At 60.2% G+C, this 19,396-nt stretch overlaps 1 protein-coding gene across 1 annotated transcript in view; it reads left to right on the forward strand.

The window, feature by feature from the left end:
• SORCS2 (sortilin related VPS10 domain containing receptor 2) overlaps positions 1-19,007 on the forward strand; it is a 476,773-nt gene extending 457,766 nt beyond the window's left edge. The window contains exons 19-27 of the mRNA XM_060011880.1: positions 3,458-3,644; positions 4,421-4,554; positions 5,707-5,830; positions 7,124-7,236; positions 8,222-8,347; positions 11,375-11,474; positions 11,965-12,064; positions 14,654-14,755; positions 16,557-19,007. Of these exons, the coding sequence (XP_059867863.1) occupies positions 3,458-3,644; positions 4,421-4,554; positions 5,707-5,830; positions 7,124-7,236; positions 8,222-8,347; positions 11,375-11,474; positions 11,965-12,064; positions 14,654-14,755; positions 16,557-16,623 (1,053 nt within the window). The 3' untranslated portion in view covers positions 16,624-19,007. The remainder of the gene's footprint in view (positions 1-3,457; positions 3,645-4,420; positions 4,555-5,706; positions 5,831-7,123; positions 7,237-8,221; positions 8,348-11,374; positions 11,475-11,964; positions 12,065-14,653; positions 14,756-16,556) is intronic.
• Positions 19,008-19,396: the final 389 nt, after the last annotated feature.

A 19,396-nucleotide genomic window follows, 5' to 3' on the forward strand; every position in this document is an offset into this window, starting at 1 on the left:
GGCTGGCACTCTCGGCTGCAGCAGGCGGAGGTGAGGGGGCAACAGAAAGATGCTCTTGGGAGAGAGAGTCCAGCGCACGCTGCTGTCCAGAAGAGGCCGCTGGCTCCCGTGTCAGAGCCTTGGGAAGGAGTGGGTGCAGGGCTGAGGTGGGTACACACACTGTGGCACACTCGTTCTCACACACACGGACACTCTCACACACACACACTCACGCACTCACGTTCGTAACACAACCACAGACGCACACACCCAACCCAGGTGTGGAAACAGCGCTGGGTTTAGGGGGAATCCAAGTTCTGTAAATATTTAAGCACTGAAAATAAATCTGGTGGAGAACCCAGAAACAGACCCACACAAGCAGGCCCGGCTGATTTTGGCCCAGGAACAGAAGCATCTCGGTGGAGGGAGGATGGGCTTCAGCACATGAAGAGCCGGTAAAAATGAACCTCACACCCGACGCAGAATCACCTCAAAGTGGATCACAGACTTAAACGGAAGATGGAAAACTATAAACCTTTTAGAAAAAAGAGAGGAAAACAGCCGGAACCTAGGGCTAGGCAGAGAGTTCTCAGATTTGACACCACCAGCCCCATCCACGAAGGAAATCTGATAAACTGGACTTCGTCAAAAGGCGACATCTCGCTCCGCGACAGACCCTAAGAAGATGAAAAGGCAGCCGCAGAAGGAGATATTTACAAACACATCCACCAAGGACTAGTACCCGGAACCCATGAAGGACACTCAGAGCTCAGCAGGAAGAAGACAAACAATGCAGTCAGAAATTGGACAAAAGGCCTGGAGACACGTTTCCCTGAGGAGGAGGTACAGGTGGCAAATGAGCACATGGAACCATGTGCAGCGTCATAAGCCATCAGGGAAATGCAAATCAAACCCTCAGAGCGGTGTCACTGCACACCTGCGGGAACGGCCAAGCTAAAAGCTAGTGGGACCACCAAGTGCAGGCGAGGATGCGGAGAAACTGGATCCCTCCTACGTGGCTGATGGGAACGTGACATCTATAGCCATTCTGGAAGAGTCGGTCGTTTCTTTAAAAGCTAAACATATTACGCTCCTGAGAAATAAAGGCTTAACATTCACCGGGAAACCTACGCATCAAGGTTCATAGCAGCTTTATTCCTAACAGTCAGAATCCGCAGACAACCAGATGTCCTGGATGGACAAGCGGATAACACGTGGTGGCACGTCAATCCCGTGGGTGGGACCCCGAAATAAAAAGGAACAGGCTACACACCACAAGCTGGGGGAATCTCCGGAGAGCTATCCTGAATGCAAAAGCTAATCCAATGACTCCGTGCTTTCTGATTTCATGTATAGAACATCCTCAAGATGACAAAATTATAGAAATGGAGGACAGGTTCTAATCCCACGGAGTCAGGGATGTGATGGAAGGGCGGGTGCGACTGTGACAGGGCGGCAGGTGGGACCCCAGTGGATTCCCTATTTGTGATAGTGATGTTTTGCGGGATGTTAGCACAGGGGGAGCTGGGTACCAGGGACCTGGGGCTCTCTGTGTTATCCGCTACAATTACATGTGAATTGGCGTTGGCTCAGCATGAAGCAGCTGAATGTTTTTGAAGCACTCAGTAATTAACACACACACACATCTGCCTGGAAACACCACGGTGTGGGGGGCGGGTGTTGCAGTGACGTCACCGTTTTTCCTTTCTAGCTCCTTCGCTTTGCCTTTTGTATTCTCTCCTTGTCCTACGTTGATACTGTATTACTTTCCTGATTATGACGAGGTGTTTCAAACAAGGAAATGTGTCAATAGTTAAACTTGCACCTGTCTTAGCTGCTTGCAGGCAGGACTCAGGGTCCCCAAGAGGGGGTGGCACCTGCCCATCAAAGCCGCAGGTCCCGCCTCAGCCGGAAGCACCCTCCTCTCCCAGGATGCAATACAGGAAACCCCTCCCTCTCGGAACAAATCGGACTTGAGACACCCAGCCCCCATGAGACTGCCCTTAAACGGAGAAAGCACCGGCCCGTGGGCCAGCCTGCAGGTTCTGGGCTCACAGAGCCTCAGTCTTCCAACCTATAAAATGGGGATAATAGAACGTACTTGTATAAGGTCCCTGAGGCCATCACAACAGTGGCCACGAACTGGGTGGCTTGAAACAGCACACATCTCTCCTCTCACAGTTCTGGGGGCTGGAAGCCCAAAATCGAAGTGTCAGCAGGGCTGGGCTCCCTCTGGAGGGTCCTTCCTTGTCTCTGCAGCTTCTGGGGGCTCCAGGTACCCCTGGGCTGTGGCCGCATTTCCTCCTGTCTTCACATAGCTTCCCCTGTGTCTCAAATCCCCTTCCTTTTTCTTATAAAGACCCCAGTCATTGGGGTCCTGTTGTAATCCGGTGTGACCTCATCTTAACTAATTACATCTGTAACACCCTATTTCCAAATAAGGTACATTCTGAGGTTTCAAGTGGACTGAATTGGAGCGGGGGCAGGGGTGGACACTATTCAACTTATTACACTATATTTCTGAAGAAAGTTAGATGAACATAATTTACTTAAAAGTATTCTATCGAGTTTTAAGGTTTGGCAGGTGTAAGATAAGAGGATTGCTAAACAGTGATGATCTTCTTCGTTCTTGATCACTAGGAAATGGTTTTCTGGGTGTTCCTGCAGCAGGGGGAGGGGTGGCAGGAACGGACGATGCGGGGTGGGGGGAGGGAGGGAGAACATGAGACTGAATATGAGAACTTCTTGCCAGAAAGTTGAAAAAGTTATTGTTCCCTTCACTCAATTTCCTCCCCACGCCTCTATGAGGAAAATACGGTTATTGGAAGGATAAGGCTTGTGGCGGGGGGTATATGGCTGATTGGACAGCTTGTGTGGGTGGGGAAACGCCTGGAAGAGGCAGCAGTGGGTAGGAGCCCCTTCCTGCACAGAGCCCGTGCATACGAGCATCACTCCTGGCACCGCATAGAGTGAGATAAAAGAAAAATGCAGGAATCGCAGCATCAGAGAGGGAAAAGTAATGTTTTCTTAACTTCCTGGGAGACTAAGGGTCTTCCTACACACACATGTCTTCCTAGACATGTTACTGAAACTGTCCAGCAGTGTGCTAGGCCCCTTCCCGCCCTCCCGACTCCTGGCTGAGGCCTCGGTGGGCCTCCCTGGCCCCTATCCCCACCCCTGCACTGCCTCCCTGCCCTCGCCCGTGAGCCCTGACCCCTCTCCCTCTCTGCAGCTGCGTGATCTTTCTAATGCAAACCTGGCCCTGGCCCCTGCTTCCACCCACCTCCTACAGCTCTCAGCCCAGCCCTCCGGGCTGGGAGCCCCAAGGGCAGAACAGATCTGGTTCCCTGGGGTCCCCAGGCCACTCACTTTGAGGAAAGGAGTGAGGGAAAGAATGATTGAATGAATGAGTGAATGCCTCATCGCTGGCCCCCAGCTTTGCACCCACTCCTAAGTGGCCCTGTGGTGCTTCCTGCAGGGCGATGTCCTGACCACCAAGTACCAGGTGGACCTGGGGGACGGCTTCAAGGCCATGTACGTGAACCTCACGTTGACCGGGGAGCCCATCCGGCACCGCTATGAGAACCCTGGTGTCTACCGCGTGTCCGTCAGGGCGGAGAACATGGCAGGACATGACGAAGCCGTGCTGTTTGTCCAGGTCAACTGTAAGTCCATCGTCCCTTTGAGGCCAAGTGTCTCTCCCTGTGACAGAGACCAGGTTCTTGGGGAAGCACGGGGAGCCCAAGGGCAGGGAGGCAGGCAGGCTGGGCTCGAGTCCACACCCATGGTGGTCTGTGCAGCAGTGGGGATAGTGGTGATGGTGATGGTGATTATGATGGTAGTGGTGGTGATGGTGATGGTGGTGGTGATGGTGGTGATGGTGGTGATGTTGGTGGTGACGGTGGTGGTGATGGCGGTGATGGTGGTGGTGGTGGTGGTGATGGTGGTGATGGCGGTGGTGATGGTGGTGGTGATGGTGATGGTGGTGGTGATGGTGGTGATGGTGGTGATGGTGGTGGTGATGGCGGTGGTGATGGTGGTGGTGATGGTGGTGATGGTGGTGGTGATGGTGGTGATGGTGGTGGTGATGGCGGTGGTGGTGGTGGTGGTGATGGCGGTGGTGGTGGTGGTGGTGGTGGTGATGGTGGTGGTGGTGATGATGGTGATGGTGATGGTGGTGGTGATGGTGGTGGTGATGGTGATGGTGATGATGATAGAGATGATGGTAATGATGGTGATGGTGGTGATAGAGGTGATGGTGGTGATGGTGGTGGTGATGGTGATGATGGTGATGGTGGTGATGATGGTGATGGTGATGGTGATGGTGATGGTGGTGGTGATGGTGGTGATGAGGTTGATTGTGACGGTGACTGATAGCAGCCTGTGCCATGGCCAGTGCCCTGATGCCCTCTAACCTCTAACCTTTTTCTGGCCCCTGCAGCCCCCCTGCAGGCACTCTACCTCGAAGTGGTTCCTATCATTGGCGTCAACCAGGAGGTGACCCTCACAGCTGTGCTGCTGCCCTTGAACCCCAACCTCACCGTCTTCTACTGGTGGATTGGTCACAGCCTGCAGGTATGCTGGCCCCAGGCCCCTGGCAGCCCCTCCTTCCCACAGGCTCCCATCTGGGATGGAGAGTGGGGCAGGCCCCACCCTCCATACTGGGCAGGACACAGTGTGTGACACCATGGAGGTGAGGAAAGCACACACCGACTCTTCCTTCACCCTGAGCATCTGTTCGGGGTCCGGCCATGTCTGAGTGTGGTGGACGGGGGATGAATCGGGTCAGACCCTGCCTTTTCCTAGGGAAAGATGTGGGAACATAGTAGGTGACCTAAGTTAGTGTGTGACAGGTGTCACAGGAAGGAGACAGGTGATGTGTCTGAAAGTTCCAGAAGAGATCAGGCCATTTCTAGTTATAGCATGGGAGTAGTCAGGGAAGCCTTCATGGAGGAGGGGGTCCCTGGGGCTGGACCCAACCTCAGAAGCCTCACCCAGGGCTGTGGGTTGTATCCTGTGGGCAGTGGGGAGCCAAGGGCAGATGCCTGGTAGGAGAGCCTGAGGGCCTCTGCAGGTGAAGCTGCCCACCCTTAGGCCGGGGGGGGCCTCAAGACCCAAAGGGGGATCCTTCATTTATTCAGCAAACGGCAGCCCTTCACCGCCAAGCAGAGAGCCCCAAACAATGGCTGAGGTCCCAGACCAGGAGGGGCCCTGGGCTCCAGACCGTGTTTCCCTGGCATGGGGAGGGTCGAGGAAGGGGCTCGGGCTCCGGGCTCGAATGGCGACTCAGCCCCCTGCAGCCGAGCTCTTGGGGCCGGTTGCTACACCTCCCCAAGCCTCTGCCTCCCCGTCTACAAGGTCCGAGGCAATAGTGAGGCCCAGTCGGATGTGTGTGCCCACCCCACAGGGTGCGTGCTGAGCTGGCCGCTGGGGTCCAAGGATGAAGGTCCCATAGCCCAGCTGAGCGTGGAGGGGGTGAGAAGGTGAAAGGGATCAGGGTGGAGGCCCTGCCTAGCAGCCACCATGCGCCTTCGACACCATCCACGGAGGGGGGCTCGGAGCCTCTGGAGGGAAGAGGCACTGGGAGACGGTGCCTGTGCTGGGGAGCTCAGGACCGGGCGTTTCTGGGGGGCCCTCTCCTTACCCCCCGGGGGCTCTCAGTGCAGCCCTGGCCGCACACCGGGGCCAGCTCTGCGGCCCAGCCCTGACCCCCGCTCGTGCCCGCAGCCCCTGCTGTCCCTGGAGAACTCTGTGACAACGCGGTTTGGGGACACAGGGGACGTGCGCGTGACGGTGCAGGCTGCCTGTGGGACCTCCGTGCTGCAGGACTCCAAGGTGGTCCGCGTGCTGGGTGAGTTCCCCCCCTCCCGCCCCCCGGGACAGACAGCACAGCTCCTCCTTTTCAGGAGCTCAGGGTCGGGGGCAGGCGGTGGACATGCCACCGATGTCCTGGTCATCCCAGGCAGGGCTCAGCGGGGCAGAGGGGCCTCCGTTTCCGCATCTGTAAAATAAATACCGACAACTCCTACGTCCATGGCATTCACAGGCTCCACGTGGCACAAATGAGGACGCGGCTGAGGGGCTTAACACGGTCACCCAGCAGCAACAGAGCTGGGATCGGGCTCCGGGTCTGCCTGCCCACCGGGTGCCTGTCCTCAGCACCCCCGTTATCTGAGGATCATCACGTGATTGTATCACTTTTGTTGAGAGTCCTGCTCTGAATCTGTGTCCCATTTATTGGCTCACTGGGGGCTCTGAGCCCCCCAGGAGACATTTACGATAGAAAATTAGTCCTAAGAATGGAAGAGACCCCCCCCCCCGGCACCATGTTGCCCTCATCACCACACTGATAAACCCTCCTTTTGCTTTAAGAACAGCCTGTCCTGTGGACAGCAGCCATCAGTTAAATATTTAGGGAACTGCCCTCAGCCATTCCTTCATTCACGAGCATGTGGGCAGCAGGCCCTGAGCCCAGAGCCTTGAAAGTCATCTCCACCTGCACTGCATGCTCACACTTCACAAGGCACTCGTCCCTTGAGCTCTCCTCACCCCTGCAAAACCTCCTCCCATTTTACAAATCAAGAAACCAAGGCTCGGGAGGTAAGCGGAGAGATTGCCGTCCACTCTGAGACTCCTGGTGCCGAGTCTTTTTTTTTTTTACCACCTGCTGCTTGTGGCTCTAGAATAGGTTTCTGAGTTGCAGACCCTGGGAAATGTGAGAGACAGAGAAGGTGGGGGCTCTGCTCTCCAGGGACTCTTATTCTGGTGGGGGAACCAGCCCAGTCAAAGTCCATGGATCCCTGGGGGACGAGAAGTCAACGTCGTAGGGTGTGTATGTCCTTGTGAGTTGATGGGGCAAATCACACAGCAGGCTTGGCCCTCCCTCCAGGGCAGCACTGCTGTCCTCGTCATTGTCACCTTTGTTGTTGTTGTTTTATTATTAAATGGCAGCCGGTGTAGTGGGCCCCGCCCGGGACAGCTGCTGGCACATACACTGGGAAGAACCTTGTTTTCTGAAAGTGGGCCGCAGGATCCACACCCAGGGCCGGCCCTGGACCATCCAGGGGGTGTGGCCACCGTCCTCAGAGGAAGCGGGGCCGGGCGCCCAGGACTGACCCACTCTCCCATCTCTGCCTCTTTCCAGATCAATTTCAGGTCATGCCTCTGCAGTTTTCCAAGGACCTGGACGCTCACAACCCCAACACCCCCGAGTGGAGGGAGGACATTGGCCTCGTGGTGTCCCGGCTCCTCTCCAAGGTGCCCCCAGCCCACCACTGGCAAAACCACCTGCCCACCTCTGGGTTGTGGGTGCCCCAGAGAAGCGGGGGCTGTGGAGCCCCCAGGAGAGGGCAGGCGGGCTGCCCTGCAGTCCTGATGCTCTGTCCTTCACATCGGCTGACAGTGGTGCTTGGAAGCCATGTAGGGTCCTCTTACCTGGCCCTGGGGGACATGCAGCCAGACTGTCACCTTGCAGAGGAGGGACAGGACTGCATCTTCCATGCACATCTAGTGAGCACCAGCTGTTTGCACAAGACACAGCTGCTGTCCTACAACAGAATCTCTTTAAAGGGATTTTCATTTACTCACCACGTTTCTCTTCTGGGCTGGACACTGGAGACAGAGAGATGAGTCAGTGTGACGGCTGCCCTCAGGGAGGTCGCAGAAAGCAAAGGCAGTGCATCAGGGTGGGCGTAGGGCACTCGAGGCCCTTGGGCCCCCAGTGGGAGAAAACCCAGCCCTCTAGAGCCAGCCAAGCCTGTCACAGACTGAGGCCCACCCTGGCCATGCCTCCCTTTGGCCCATTAATAATTTGGGTAATATTGTCCTGGGTGTTGAAGGATGAATAGGAGTTTGCCAGATGAACATGCATGGAGTGGGACTTTCAGGAGACAGAGCTTTGTGGGTTGAGGGAGTTGCATGGCCAGGAGCCCTGACACTTGGAAGGACAGTAGCCAGGGAGGGGCCTGCTCACCTGGGCATGGTGGGAGGAATGAGCTGAAGGGGGCAGGCCTGGCTGAGCGGAGGCCGGGGTGGTGGCCACAGGCTGAGGGACCAGGAGCGCTGGGCTGCAGTAGGTAGAGGGCAGTGCTGTCATTTGCTGGGGCCATGACTCCAGGTGTACAGGGGTCAGGAATGGCCAAGACTCAGGCCACTCAGGGAGGGAGGGTATTCCTGGGCCCCTGGAGTGTGGCAGGGGACAGAGGAGGCCGGTGGATCAGAGTGGCCGTCTGTGTCCCCGCAGGAGACCAGCATCCCCGAGGAGCTGCTGGTGACCGTTGTAAAGCCGGGGCTGCCCACCTTGGCTGACCTGCACGTGCTTCTGCCCCCTGCCAGGCCCACGAGGAAGAGGAGCCTCACAAGTGACAAGGTGTCTCCTGCGGCCACTGGGCCGGGTCCTCCCCACGCCGCCGACGGTTTGGTGGTGATTCCCGGCAAGCACGGGGACCTCAGCCTCCCGTCATCGCGTAAAGGCTTATCTCTCACCAATCACTGTCCCTCCTCCCCCTTGTGGCTACCCCAAGGTCACACTGGAGGGGGAGTGGGGGGCACCAGGGCATTGGGCAGGACCACCCCTCAGGGGGACGCTCCACTTTCACTCCCATTTCATTGGCTAGAGCTGGTCACACCGCCCCAGCCTCACTGCGAGGGGTGAGCACCGGCCAGGGGATCCTGGGCAACAGTTTCAGAGCATCCAACTAGGACGGGGAATCGAAAGATGAATCGGGGGGGACTTCCCTCATGGTCCAGCGGTTAAGACTTCACCTTCCAATGCAGGGGTTGGGGGTTTGATTTCTGGTCGGGGTGTTAAGATCCCACATGCCTCACGGCCAAAAAGCCAAAACATAAAACAGAAGCAACATTGTAACAAATTCAATAAAGACTTTAAAAATGGTCCGCATCAAAAAAGGAAAAAGATGAATGAGAAGAACTTCACGCCGTCTAGGGGGGCTGTAATTCCGTACCAAGCAGACAGCAATGAGTGTGGACGAGGAGACAGAGAAACTGACCCCTCATTCACTGCGGGGGGGGAGTGGAAAATGGTGCAGCCACCGCGGAAACAGTCTGGTGGTTCTTTAAACAGTTAAACACGGAGTTACCGAACGAGGCAGCAGCCCCACCCCCGAGCGTGTGCCACAGAGAACTGAAAATGTATGTCCACACACACACGTGTGTGCCTGGATGTTCACAGCCCCGAAGTGGAAACAACCCAAATGTCCACCCGCAGAGGAGTGGATGAGCAGAAGGTGGGCCATCCACACAGTGGAATATTATCCAGCCATCGAAAGGGGTGAGATTCTGATCCAGGCTGCAACTTGGATGAACACTGGAGACATGATGTAAAGTGAAAGAAGATGGTCACGGAAAGCCACAGACTGTGTGATTCCACGTATACGGAATGTCCAGGATAGGTGAATCCACAGAGACAGAGCGTTGCTGGGGGCGGGGGCGGGGGCGGGGGCTGGGGGCGGGGGCTGGGGGCGGGGGCGGGGGGCTGGGGGCTGGGGGCTGGGGGCTGGGGGCGGGGGCTGGGGCTGGGGGCGGGGGGCTGGGGGCGGGGGCGGGGGGCGGGGGGCTGGGGGCGGGGGGCGGGGGCTGGGGGCTGGGGGGCTGGGGGCTGGGGGCTAGGGGCGGGGGGCGGGGGGCGGGGGCTGGGGGGCGGGGGGCGGGGGAGTGACTGCTCACGGTTCTAGGCGTTTCCTTTGGGAGGAAGAAGATGTTCTGGAATTAGATAGTGGTGGTGGGCGTGACTGTGAATATGCTAAAACAACACTGAATGGTACACTTGAAGAAAGGAAATGGCATCTCAAGAAAAGATGAGTCAGAACCGCAGCCAAGCTCTGAGCTAATCGAGAAGACAGGTGCTCACGCAGATGGTCTGGGAAGAGCGACCTGCACGGAGGCACGGAGACAGCAAGACCAGCAGGACCCCTGTGGGCGGGTGGCAGCGTCCCATTTCACAGACGAGGGAAGTGAGGCTCAGTGAGGGCCCCGCCAGGAAGCACAGCGCGGGCGTGGAGCCCCACCGTCACTCTGGCTGCCAAACTGCTCGAGCCACGCCCGGGCGGCCTCCTGGTGGACCTGTGCCTGTGCCAGCCTGACCCACAGCCCATCCCAAAGGGCGTCCGCATCCGCACCTGGGGGCTCCCGGCCAAGCCCCCAGCCCCCGCTGATGCGGTGTCTCTGGAGGTGGGTCAGTGGCGGGTTGAGAGGCATCGACCCACTTCTCAGACGAGGAGCTGAGGGCAGAGGGGAAGGCTGCGGGGGTCCCGGGTGCCAGCACGGGGCTCGGGGGCTGCACCCACCCGGGGCGCTTCCAAGTGAGGGCTGGAAGGGAAGGAGGTGAGAGACCGGGGAACCCCACCCCCATCGTCCTGAGCGCTCAGAGTCTGCCACGTGCCGGAAGTCAGCGAGCAAACTTAGCCACGCGCCACGGCCACGGACAGCAGCCTTGCCTTTCTGCGTGCGGAGCATGGGGCCCAGGGCGCCACCCCCATGCTCCTACGATTCCTCACGTTGACCTGAGAACGGAAAGGTGCAGCGACCCCTCCAGGCCATGAGGTCAAGGGGCAGAACCAGGTGTCTTCCCGGACCCTTCAGGTCTGGGGCTGTTGGCCTGTCGTTTACACAGTTCCCGACTCAGGACCCTCGTTCCGTGAGCAGGGAACGGGCCTCGTGGAGTCCCGGGTGCTGAAACGCCGCTCAGGGAAGCAGCCAGCAGAGTCCCCAGGGTATATCCCCCCAAGGCCCAGGGAGCAGAGCCACGGGGACCCCATCCCTGAGAGGGACCCCTCCCCCAACACATCTGCACCCACCTGTGCAGAGGGTGACACCTGACACCCACGTGGGCTGAGTGGTTCCCTTCTGAACACCAGGAAAACTCCCCACTCCTGAACTGCCAAACCAGCTGGGCGCCCCAGAGGCCAGCTGCCTCCTCCCCCCCACCATGATCCAGCAACATCACCTCCTGGGGTTTCTCTGCCTCAGGTGTGGGCTCACTCGCCTGCCTGGGTCACCTCTCCTGTCCCTGTCTTGTCTTCTTCCTGGTCTTCCACGTCCAAGAAGCCTCCCCTGATTACTTCTGGGGTTGGGGGCCTCCTGGAGCATCCCTGGGTCTCCCCAACTTTACCACACTCCATGGTCCTGACTAAAACTAGAGCTCTGTGAGGGCAGGGCCACATTTGGGTCACCTTGTGTCCCACTGTAGGTTCTTGGTCAGAGTTCATTGGTGGCTAGTATTCCCATTTTACAGAGGAGGCGACTGAGGCCTGGAGAGGCTGAGTGACCCTCCCCCAGCCCCATGGTTCTGGAGGGTCCGGGCGGACATCTGCCCGGCTCTCTCGCTTCCTCTGCTGGGTCCCCGAGGGCCCCCTCACTCCCCGCTGTCTTATTGCAGAGGCTCGTGGCCATTCAGCAGGTGCTGAACGCACAGAAGATCAGCTTCCTCCTGCGCGGTGGCGTCCGGGTGCTGGTGGCTATGAGGGACGTGGACACAGGTGAGAGGCCTGGCTGGAGCTCACCTCTGTAGGGTGGGGTGGGCATGTGTCCAGGCCCCTCAGACGACACCCATTACTGTGGACGCTGGGGGCAGAGGGACCCCCCTCTGCCGCCCGCACACACGCTCCTCCTGGACGGGTGGCTGCCTCCGGTGAAAACCCCGTCACACCAAGGGCCCCGCGGTGCTCTCCGCGGACACAGCACCGAGCTCTTGCTTTAACTTATGTCCCTTAGAGTCTCAGGTGGCTCTGTCCCCGCCCCCCACCGTGGCCTGTCCTCCCCACTTTGGGCAACGATCTCCACAGGAGCTGAGGAGCTGCGTCCTGCTCTGTGCAGCCATGCGTCCACGCCAGCATCAGTGCGGACGGAGGAGTTCTGTCCACTTTCCAGGAGGAAGGACCGGGGCCGGGATTTACTCAGGGGGGGTCCTGGGTGCCAGGAGGCCGGCCGGTGCCCACGCTGACCGCTCACAGGCTGCTTTGCTCACAGATTCTCCAAGCCTGGGAGGAGGTGGCGGCTACTGGGCGGTGGCAGTCGTCCTCATAGGGCTGTTCGCGGTGGGAGCTTTCATCCTCTACAAGTTCAAAAGGCAAGGTCACCCGGCCTCCCTGGGCTAACTGGGCGTGAGGGCGGGGCCTGGTGGGGGGGCGCAGCTTCCCAGCAGGGCCTTGGAGGGTTGTGGCTGTGCCTGGGACGGGTCCTGGGGTGGGGAGGGGCCTTGTCTGGACCCACAGCCTGGATCTGAGTCACCTTGATCCCAGAGGGAGACAGCCGACCGCTCACAGCCCAAGGAGCCTCTTCCACCCCCATCCTCCTCTCTGCTCCACCCACCCATTTTACAGATGAGGAAACCCGGGCTCAGAGAGGTTAAGTGATCTTCCCAGGGCCACACAGCTGAGGAGTGGGGCTCTGACCCCAGGCTGTGCCCAGTCCCCACGCTTCCCCCAGCACCCATCCACCCCTTCCCTCCGCAAGCATGATCCGGAGCTGTCATGTGCCAGGCACTCCACTGGGAGGCGGCTCCAGCCTCCAGATGGAGCGGCTGCACGCGACACCCAGGGCCGGAGCGGGGGGCGGCTGACGCCCAGGGTGGGAGCGGGCGGGGGCTTGAGCCGAGGCTGGGTGGGTGGCAAGCGCACCGTGCGGTCATTGGGAGGGGGTGTGGTGCCTCTCTCCCCCTCTGACCTGAGTCCTCAGCTGTGAAATGGGCTTAATAACCCTCGGTGCTGGGATTACTCATGGGCCCCCTCGAGGGCCCGGGAATGAGCAAAACGACCAGAAAGTGTCACCAGACTCATTTCCTGCAACACGCAGCTGCCAGGTCTGAGCCTGTTGTTTCTCCCTGTCTTGCTGGTCTGGCTCCAGTGGCCTTGGGGTCTCCCTGGTTGGGGTCGCCCTTGGGAACAGTCCAGAGACGGAGCTGACCCTCCCCTCGCTCCTCTGAGGCCAAGGGTCCTTCCTCCCCCGAGCCCTGGACACTTCTGGGTCTCTGTCCTCCAGCACCGTTCACACTGGGTGGCAGCCCCCCAACCTGCAGGACAGCCCAGATGGCAGCATGGCTGAGTCAGCCTCGAAGACTGGGCCACCATCCTGCCCTGCTGCTGACCAGCTCTGTGGTCCTGGCCAGTCTCTTCCCCTCCCTGAGCCTCAGTTTCCTCATCTGTAAAAGGAGACTAAGCAGGAGGAGGATAGGACAAGGGAAGAAGAAAAGGGGGAGAAGGTGGGGAAGAGGGGCAGGGGGCAGGGAGGGGCAGATGGGGAGGGGAGGGGGGTGGGCAGGAGCAGACGCAGGCCCCCAGCTCCTGCAGACCTCCTGTGCCCGTCTCCCTTGTTGCCATAACGCCGTGTTTAATTGGGACCTTGTGAAAACCGCCCAGCTCAGGCCTGGCTGAGGCAGGCCATGGGGTGTGAGTCCTGAGAGGCTGAACGAGAAAACGATTCAGACGCTGCCTCCCAAGTCAGAGCCGAGTTGGAGGCAATGGCTGGAGTCGGGACCTGCCCCCACCCCTTTCTCTTTCCCCTTGGACCACAGGTTGCGTGCACCCATTTGGGCTTCTCTCAGGGCACTTGAGAATTGCAGGGCGGCAGGATCGCCTGGGGGTGGGCGGAAGGCAGGCCTGGCAGGTCAGGAGTGAAAGGGGCAGAATTCCGTTCTCTTTCGATTGCCTTCTTCAGACCCCCTGAAGGCCAGATTGCAGTTTCCACAAATTGCTCCAGATTTATCACACACAGTGTAAATGGCCCAGAAGGAACCTACTACCTTGTCCCCAGAGGATGGGGAGGGAGGAGCAAGGGGAGGACCTTGCAGCTGCAGAGAGAAATGCCCCATTTGTCCAGAGGCTTTAAGCTCTGTGGAGCTCAGGGAGCTGGGCTCTCCTGACTGACGCAGCAGTCAGCGTGGGCTGGGCCCGGCTGCGTAACAAACAGCCCCTAAGTCTCAGAGGCTCACAGCCATCGAGTGCTGCAGTCCACTGGGTCTGGCCACATGGCCCAACCCACCCTGGGCCCTGAATGTGCATCCTGCCATCTCAATATTTCCAGAGAACTGCCAGTGTTGGTGAGTGGCTCTGAGGAAGCCCACTCTCCCGCTGAGTCTAGTTCCCTCTTCTGTAAATTGGGACCATGGGCTCTTTTGGGGTTTTGCTCCAACTAACTGGGGTGTTGAACATGAAGGAGCGTGGTCCAGGGGCCCCGAGCCCAGTCCCAGCTGAGGCAGAGGGGGCTGTGCCCTTGCTCTCCTCTCCCTCTGCCCTGGAGGGTATGGGAACCTGAGGACGGTGCAGCCAGCCCCAGAACCCTGGGCAGGGCTCAGCAAGCGCCTCTCAGAGCCAGTCAACATCACGTGCCGTGTGGGAACGCATGCCAATCCAACCAGAGCCCTGAGGTGCAAGGTGACGGGGACCTGAAAGAAAATAAAACAGCCTCTCCCTGCAGCATGCCGAGGGGAGACGGATGGACAGCGAGCACCCCGTGTGCGGGGGCAGAGGGAAACCCAGGGCTGCCGGAGCTCACGGGACAGAGGGCTTCCTGGAGGAGGTGGCTTGGAGCAGAGACAGGGCAGGAGGCAGGCCCAGGAGCGATGTCAGCACCACACAGAGGGATGGCCCAGGGCTCTGCTGGGGGCTTCTGGGGACAGGCATCCTGGGCAGAGCCCTGAGTCCCCACCTCCGTCCCGCAGGAAACGCCCCGGCAGGACCGTGTACGCCCAGATGCACAATGAGAAGGAACAGGAAATGACGAGCCCCGTAAGCCACAGCCAGGACGTGCAGAGCGCCATCCAGGCCGAGGAGTTCATAGATGACGAGCTCCACTCACAGACTCTAGGTAATGCCCGCCCCGAAAGCTCCTCCCCTTCCCTCGCCACCTGCCCGCCCCCGCTGGCTCTCCCCACCCGTAACAGCCGCTCTCTGCACCCCCTACACGGCGACCGCCCCACCCCTAGGTTGCAGCCAGGAGGACGCTCCAGAAACGTGTCCCCGTCGTGGGTTGTGTTGTCACTGCCCCTTTATCCCTCCCCACCCCGTACCCACTGTGTCCCTGGAGCTGTGGGAGGTGGAATGGCTGTCCTCACCTTTTAAATGATTGGAGGTGAGGCTCAGAGAGGTGACGTTGCTCACCCAGGCAGCACAGCAGACAAGCGGCCGGCCTGGGACCCAGACGCGGGCCTGCCGGACCCCAAAGCCCACGTCCCTCTTTTCTCCCTGGAGTGGTCGGGAGCTGACCACTCCTGTCCTCCACAGCTCCCCGACCTCGCAGCCCCACCGTCTCCCACAGCCGCCGGCCCCGCCGGGTTCCTCTCAGGGCTGTGGTCCTCAGCCTCCGGGACGGTGACTACAGCCCCGATTTTCCGGGCGCTTACTCCTCAGCAGGCCCACTGCTTCCCAGCACAGTCTCGCAGCCAGCCTGGGAGGCAGGCCCTGGCCGTGCGTCCATTTGACAGATGGGACAGCTGAGGTTCACAGTAGCCACTCGGTCTCCCAAGTCACTTAGCCGAGAAGACGCGCAGCCGATTCTGTGCCCCTCCCCCACGCTGCAGCCCAGGCTCGGGGCCAGCTCCCCCGTGCGCCCCAAGACCCCCCAGCCCAGGCCAGCAGCGGCTGGAGAGCGTCGGGGCCCCACGCGGCCATCTTCATCAGGCGGTGTCGCACCCCACGTGAAAGGTGGTGGCAGAGGCTCCCGGTGGACCCGGGCTTCCCAAGCTTGGACAGAGGGGTGGGCGTCCCAGGGAGATGAGAGAGCGGCCCTCCTGCCTCCGCAGCTCTTTGCCATCAAGCCCCGAAGAGCAATGATAGCGTAATAATAAGGGATTCTTTCAATGGAGCACTTAGTGCGTGCCAGGCCCTGCCCAAATCCTCAGGGGCGGTCCCTTCCGGACCCCCCACCATCCTTTAGGGGAGGCCATATTATCGTCCCCAAGTTACAGATGACAAAACCGAGGCCGTGAGGTGACACGCCTTCATGAGGTCTCCCCCGGCACGCGGGGCTCACCACCCCATGCGCCCCCGCGGCCCCACTGCAAGCTCTGGGCCGCTTCCTCCCCACGTGCCCGGGCGTCTGGGGGGCTCTGGGCAGCCCGTGCCGGCTCCTTCCACCGGCCACGCCTACGGCCCCCAGGCTCAGAACACAGCCCCGCCCAGGACCCCGGCAGACCCCTGCCCTTCTGACCGTCACTGTGCCCTTCTCCCTCCGGCTGCCTCCTGGGGCCTTGCCTCGCCGCCCTGCAGTGCCCCTGCCCGGGGAGCACAGAGCCCCTCCTACCTCCCCCTGCCGCCGACGCCAGGCCGGCCACTGCAGGGCAGTGAGTATGGTGGCTGCTGGCGGGCATGGCCTCACCCCCGGAGGCCCCCTGGGTCCACTGCTTGTGCCGGCACCAGGAGAGCCCACCCTCAGTCACCCCTCCTCCCAGGAAACCTAGAGACGCCCACCCCTCCGCGCCCGCGTCCAGGCACGACCCACAGGGCTGCAGCAAGCGCGGGACGCCCCGCACGCCGGTTGAGGCCACACCGTGTCCCGCACGGCCCTCCGTCCTCTCTCTGCCCCTCGGCCGGGCGTGTGCTCACACCCGGCATCTCTGTGCCTCCAGGGAATCACTCCGGCGTGGTCCTGAGCGTCAACTCCCGAGAGATGCACAGCTACCTGGTGGGCTGATGCCCCTGGAGGCCGCGCCCAGAGCTCTATCCTCTCCGCCGCTTCATCCCCCGTGGAGGGCACAGGACCACACGTGCCACCGGCACGGGGCTGGGACCGGCGTCCCCTCAGAGACCTCGGAAAAGCCTCCTTCTCCAGCTGTGTCCACGCAAGACGACAGATGCACCTCTGTCCAGCTCAAGCCCGCCCAGCCCACGGCCGCCCAGGAAACCCGCCAGCTCCTGCCTCCCCGGACACCAGGCCCACGTGCTGCCCGCTGCGCCGCCCACCCTCCCAGACTCTGGGCACTTCTCTGGACCTCACACGGCCGCCCTGGCTGCCCACGGCTGGTCACCGCAGCTGGGCCTGACTTCTCGTGGCCGAGGCTGGTCCCCCAGAGGCTGGGAGAGGCCGGGCTCTCAGCACCACAGACCCGCCCCATCACCTGTGCCGCGGGCTCCCGTCCCAGCAGAGGGACAGCGGGGCCCTGCTTCCTTCCTCATAACCTCCAGGAAGGCAGCTCCCACCGCAGGGCCGTCCCTCTGCAGGAGTGTCCACCGCCCCGCCGGAATCCAGAAAGCCAGTGGTAGGCCCCCCAGTTCCGCCTTCCACACCTGCCGCTGTCCTTCCTCTTTTTAAACTGCAGATAATGTAAATACCTCTCTAGGTAGCTGATTGCGTTTGGGGGGGGGGGAGGGGGGTGTTCAACTTCCTATTTTTATTGCCAGGCAGTAGCCCCATTCTCGGGAACCCCTTTCCCAGAATGCCCAGGGATGCTCCTCTGCCCCTTCTGGCAGCCTTCTCTCCTGGGGCCCACAAGGCAAAGGCTCTCCCTGGCTTCCCCCCACAGCTCGCCCCAGCCCCACACAGGGTCCTAGGGATCCAGCGCCTGCACTTCTGAAGGAAGCCAGCAGGCGGCGACCTCGCACGGGGGTTCCCGCCTGCGGGATCCCGTCTCAGTGGCCGCGGTGGGAACGGCCTCTAGATGCCCAGAGTGTTCTGTGCTTCCGCATAGCTTGAGGGACGCACTTAGGAACCGGGAACCAGGCGGGGTTTCGAATGGCAGAGCCAGAAGGGCCGCCTAGTGCGCTCCTCGTTTTGAAGATGGAGAAACTGAGGCCCAGAGAGGGAGTGATTGTCCCAAGGTCACACAGCAAGACGGCAGCAGAGGTGCCCAGGAGCCAGCCCCCTGCTCCCCGTGCAGTGTGATTCCACTCGCTCACAGATGCCTAGAATCAGGGACACGAGGGATATATGGGGGCAGATTTTCACCTTTTGCCTTGAAACTGGAAATCAGTATCCCCTCCCCGTCCTCTCCCTCCTCCCCCTACCCACCCCGCAGGCTGGGCTCTCAGGTGGCCGGGGCCTTCCCCTCAGAGGCGGGGACACCACAGCCCAGGCTAGGAACTCGCTGGCCGTGGGAAGTCCGGAATGAAGCCCGGGGGGCATTAGCCCACTTGCCCAGAAAAGAAACATGGCCTGCAGGAGGGAGACCAGGGATGCATCCTCACACCCAGAACACGTGGGAGGCCCTGAATCCTTGTGGAGTGGGGGACCCCTGGAGTCCAGCTCCTTGTGTCACACACGGGGACTCAGACCACCCGAAACCAGCTCAGAAGGGGTCACTGCAGGTCACGGGGCAGGCGACAGAGGCGTCCCTCTCCCCACCCTGCCGGCCCACCGCCTGGAGCTCCTGGCCCAGCCCCGCAGAGCTCGTCCTGCAAGCCGTCCTCAAGACCCTCCTCGGGGAAGGGCTGGGGCAGCGGACCCCAGACTGGAGCTGGGGGGCTGTGTGGGAGAGGCTGGGCTCTCCGCAGCCTGCCCGAGGTCGCCAAAGACGGCTTAGGAACCCTGTGTCTTGCTGTCCACCCGCACCCGGCCCGTCCTGTGAGTGTCAGAACCAGGGTCAGACATGTGTCAGCACTGTCCAGGTCCAAGGTCAAGGTCAGCACGGACACAGCCCCCAGCTCAGCAGTGCCTGTGGGCGATGAGCCCTTTGCCCTTCCTTGACCCTCAGCTTCATTCTCTCTGTCGGGGTAGGGTTTTCGCTTTTGCTGTTTGTGTTTTTCATGTATTTTATGTCATTATTTCTATTAAGAGCATTTTGGGTGTGTGGACCCAAGAACCTGGGAATAAGTCGGCACCTATATCCTGATACTTTCCTATTCCCATAATCGTGTCAATCAACACATAGGTCTATGGATTTATCTGGTTCTACGTTTGAGGTTCTGTGTATCTGATGTACAGGTACACAGGCCGGCACCTGGGAATAACGGGCTGGGCTTGGGCAGCTAACGTTTCATTCAACCGGGTTGAGCCCGTACTTCGTATATGCACATAACAGAGATGCGATCGAGTCTTTCTTATTTTTCCTTTTTAAAAAACAATAAATCATTTGTGATGCTTTCAACAAAGATTAAATGAATACGGTCAGCGTTTGCCTTATTATGAAGCGATTCGTCAACATTCCCTAAACACTCACCCAGGGCCCTAGAACTTCGGTGTCAGGGACACTGGGAGAGGCCGGGAGGAATTCCCGCACTTTGGGGGGCAGGTGCCTTGACACTGACCGTCTCCATCAAGGGATCGGGACGTGCCACCCCCAAAGCAGTGATGTCACCACATCCTCACACCCGTGTCACCTCACTTCTCCCCTGATGGCCGGCTGAGGGGCCCTGGAGCACAGCCCGTTTGCCAGGTGAGGCGCAGAGGCCAGGGGTTGAGAGCCTGGCAGGGGCACCCCAGCCGGACGGAAGCTCCTTGTCCCTGAAATGCCGTCCGCTTGTCTTTGAGG

The sequence above is a fragment of the Delphinus delphis genome, chromosome 5 (assembly GCF_949987515.2).
Source record: "Delphinus delphis chromosome 5, mDelDel1.2, whole genome shotgun sequence".
Lineage (NCBI taxonomy): Eukaryota > Metazoa > Chordata > Mammalia > Artiodactyla > Delphinidae > Delphinus > Delphinus delphis.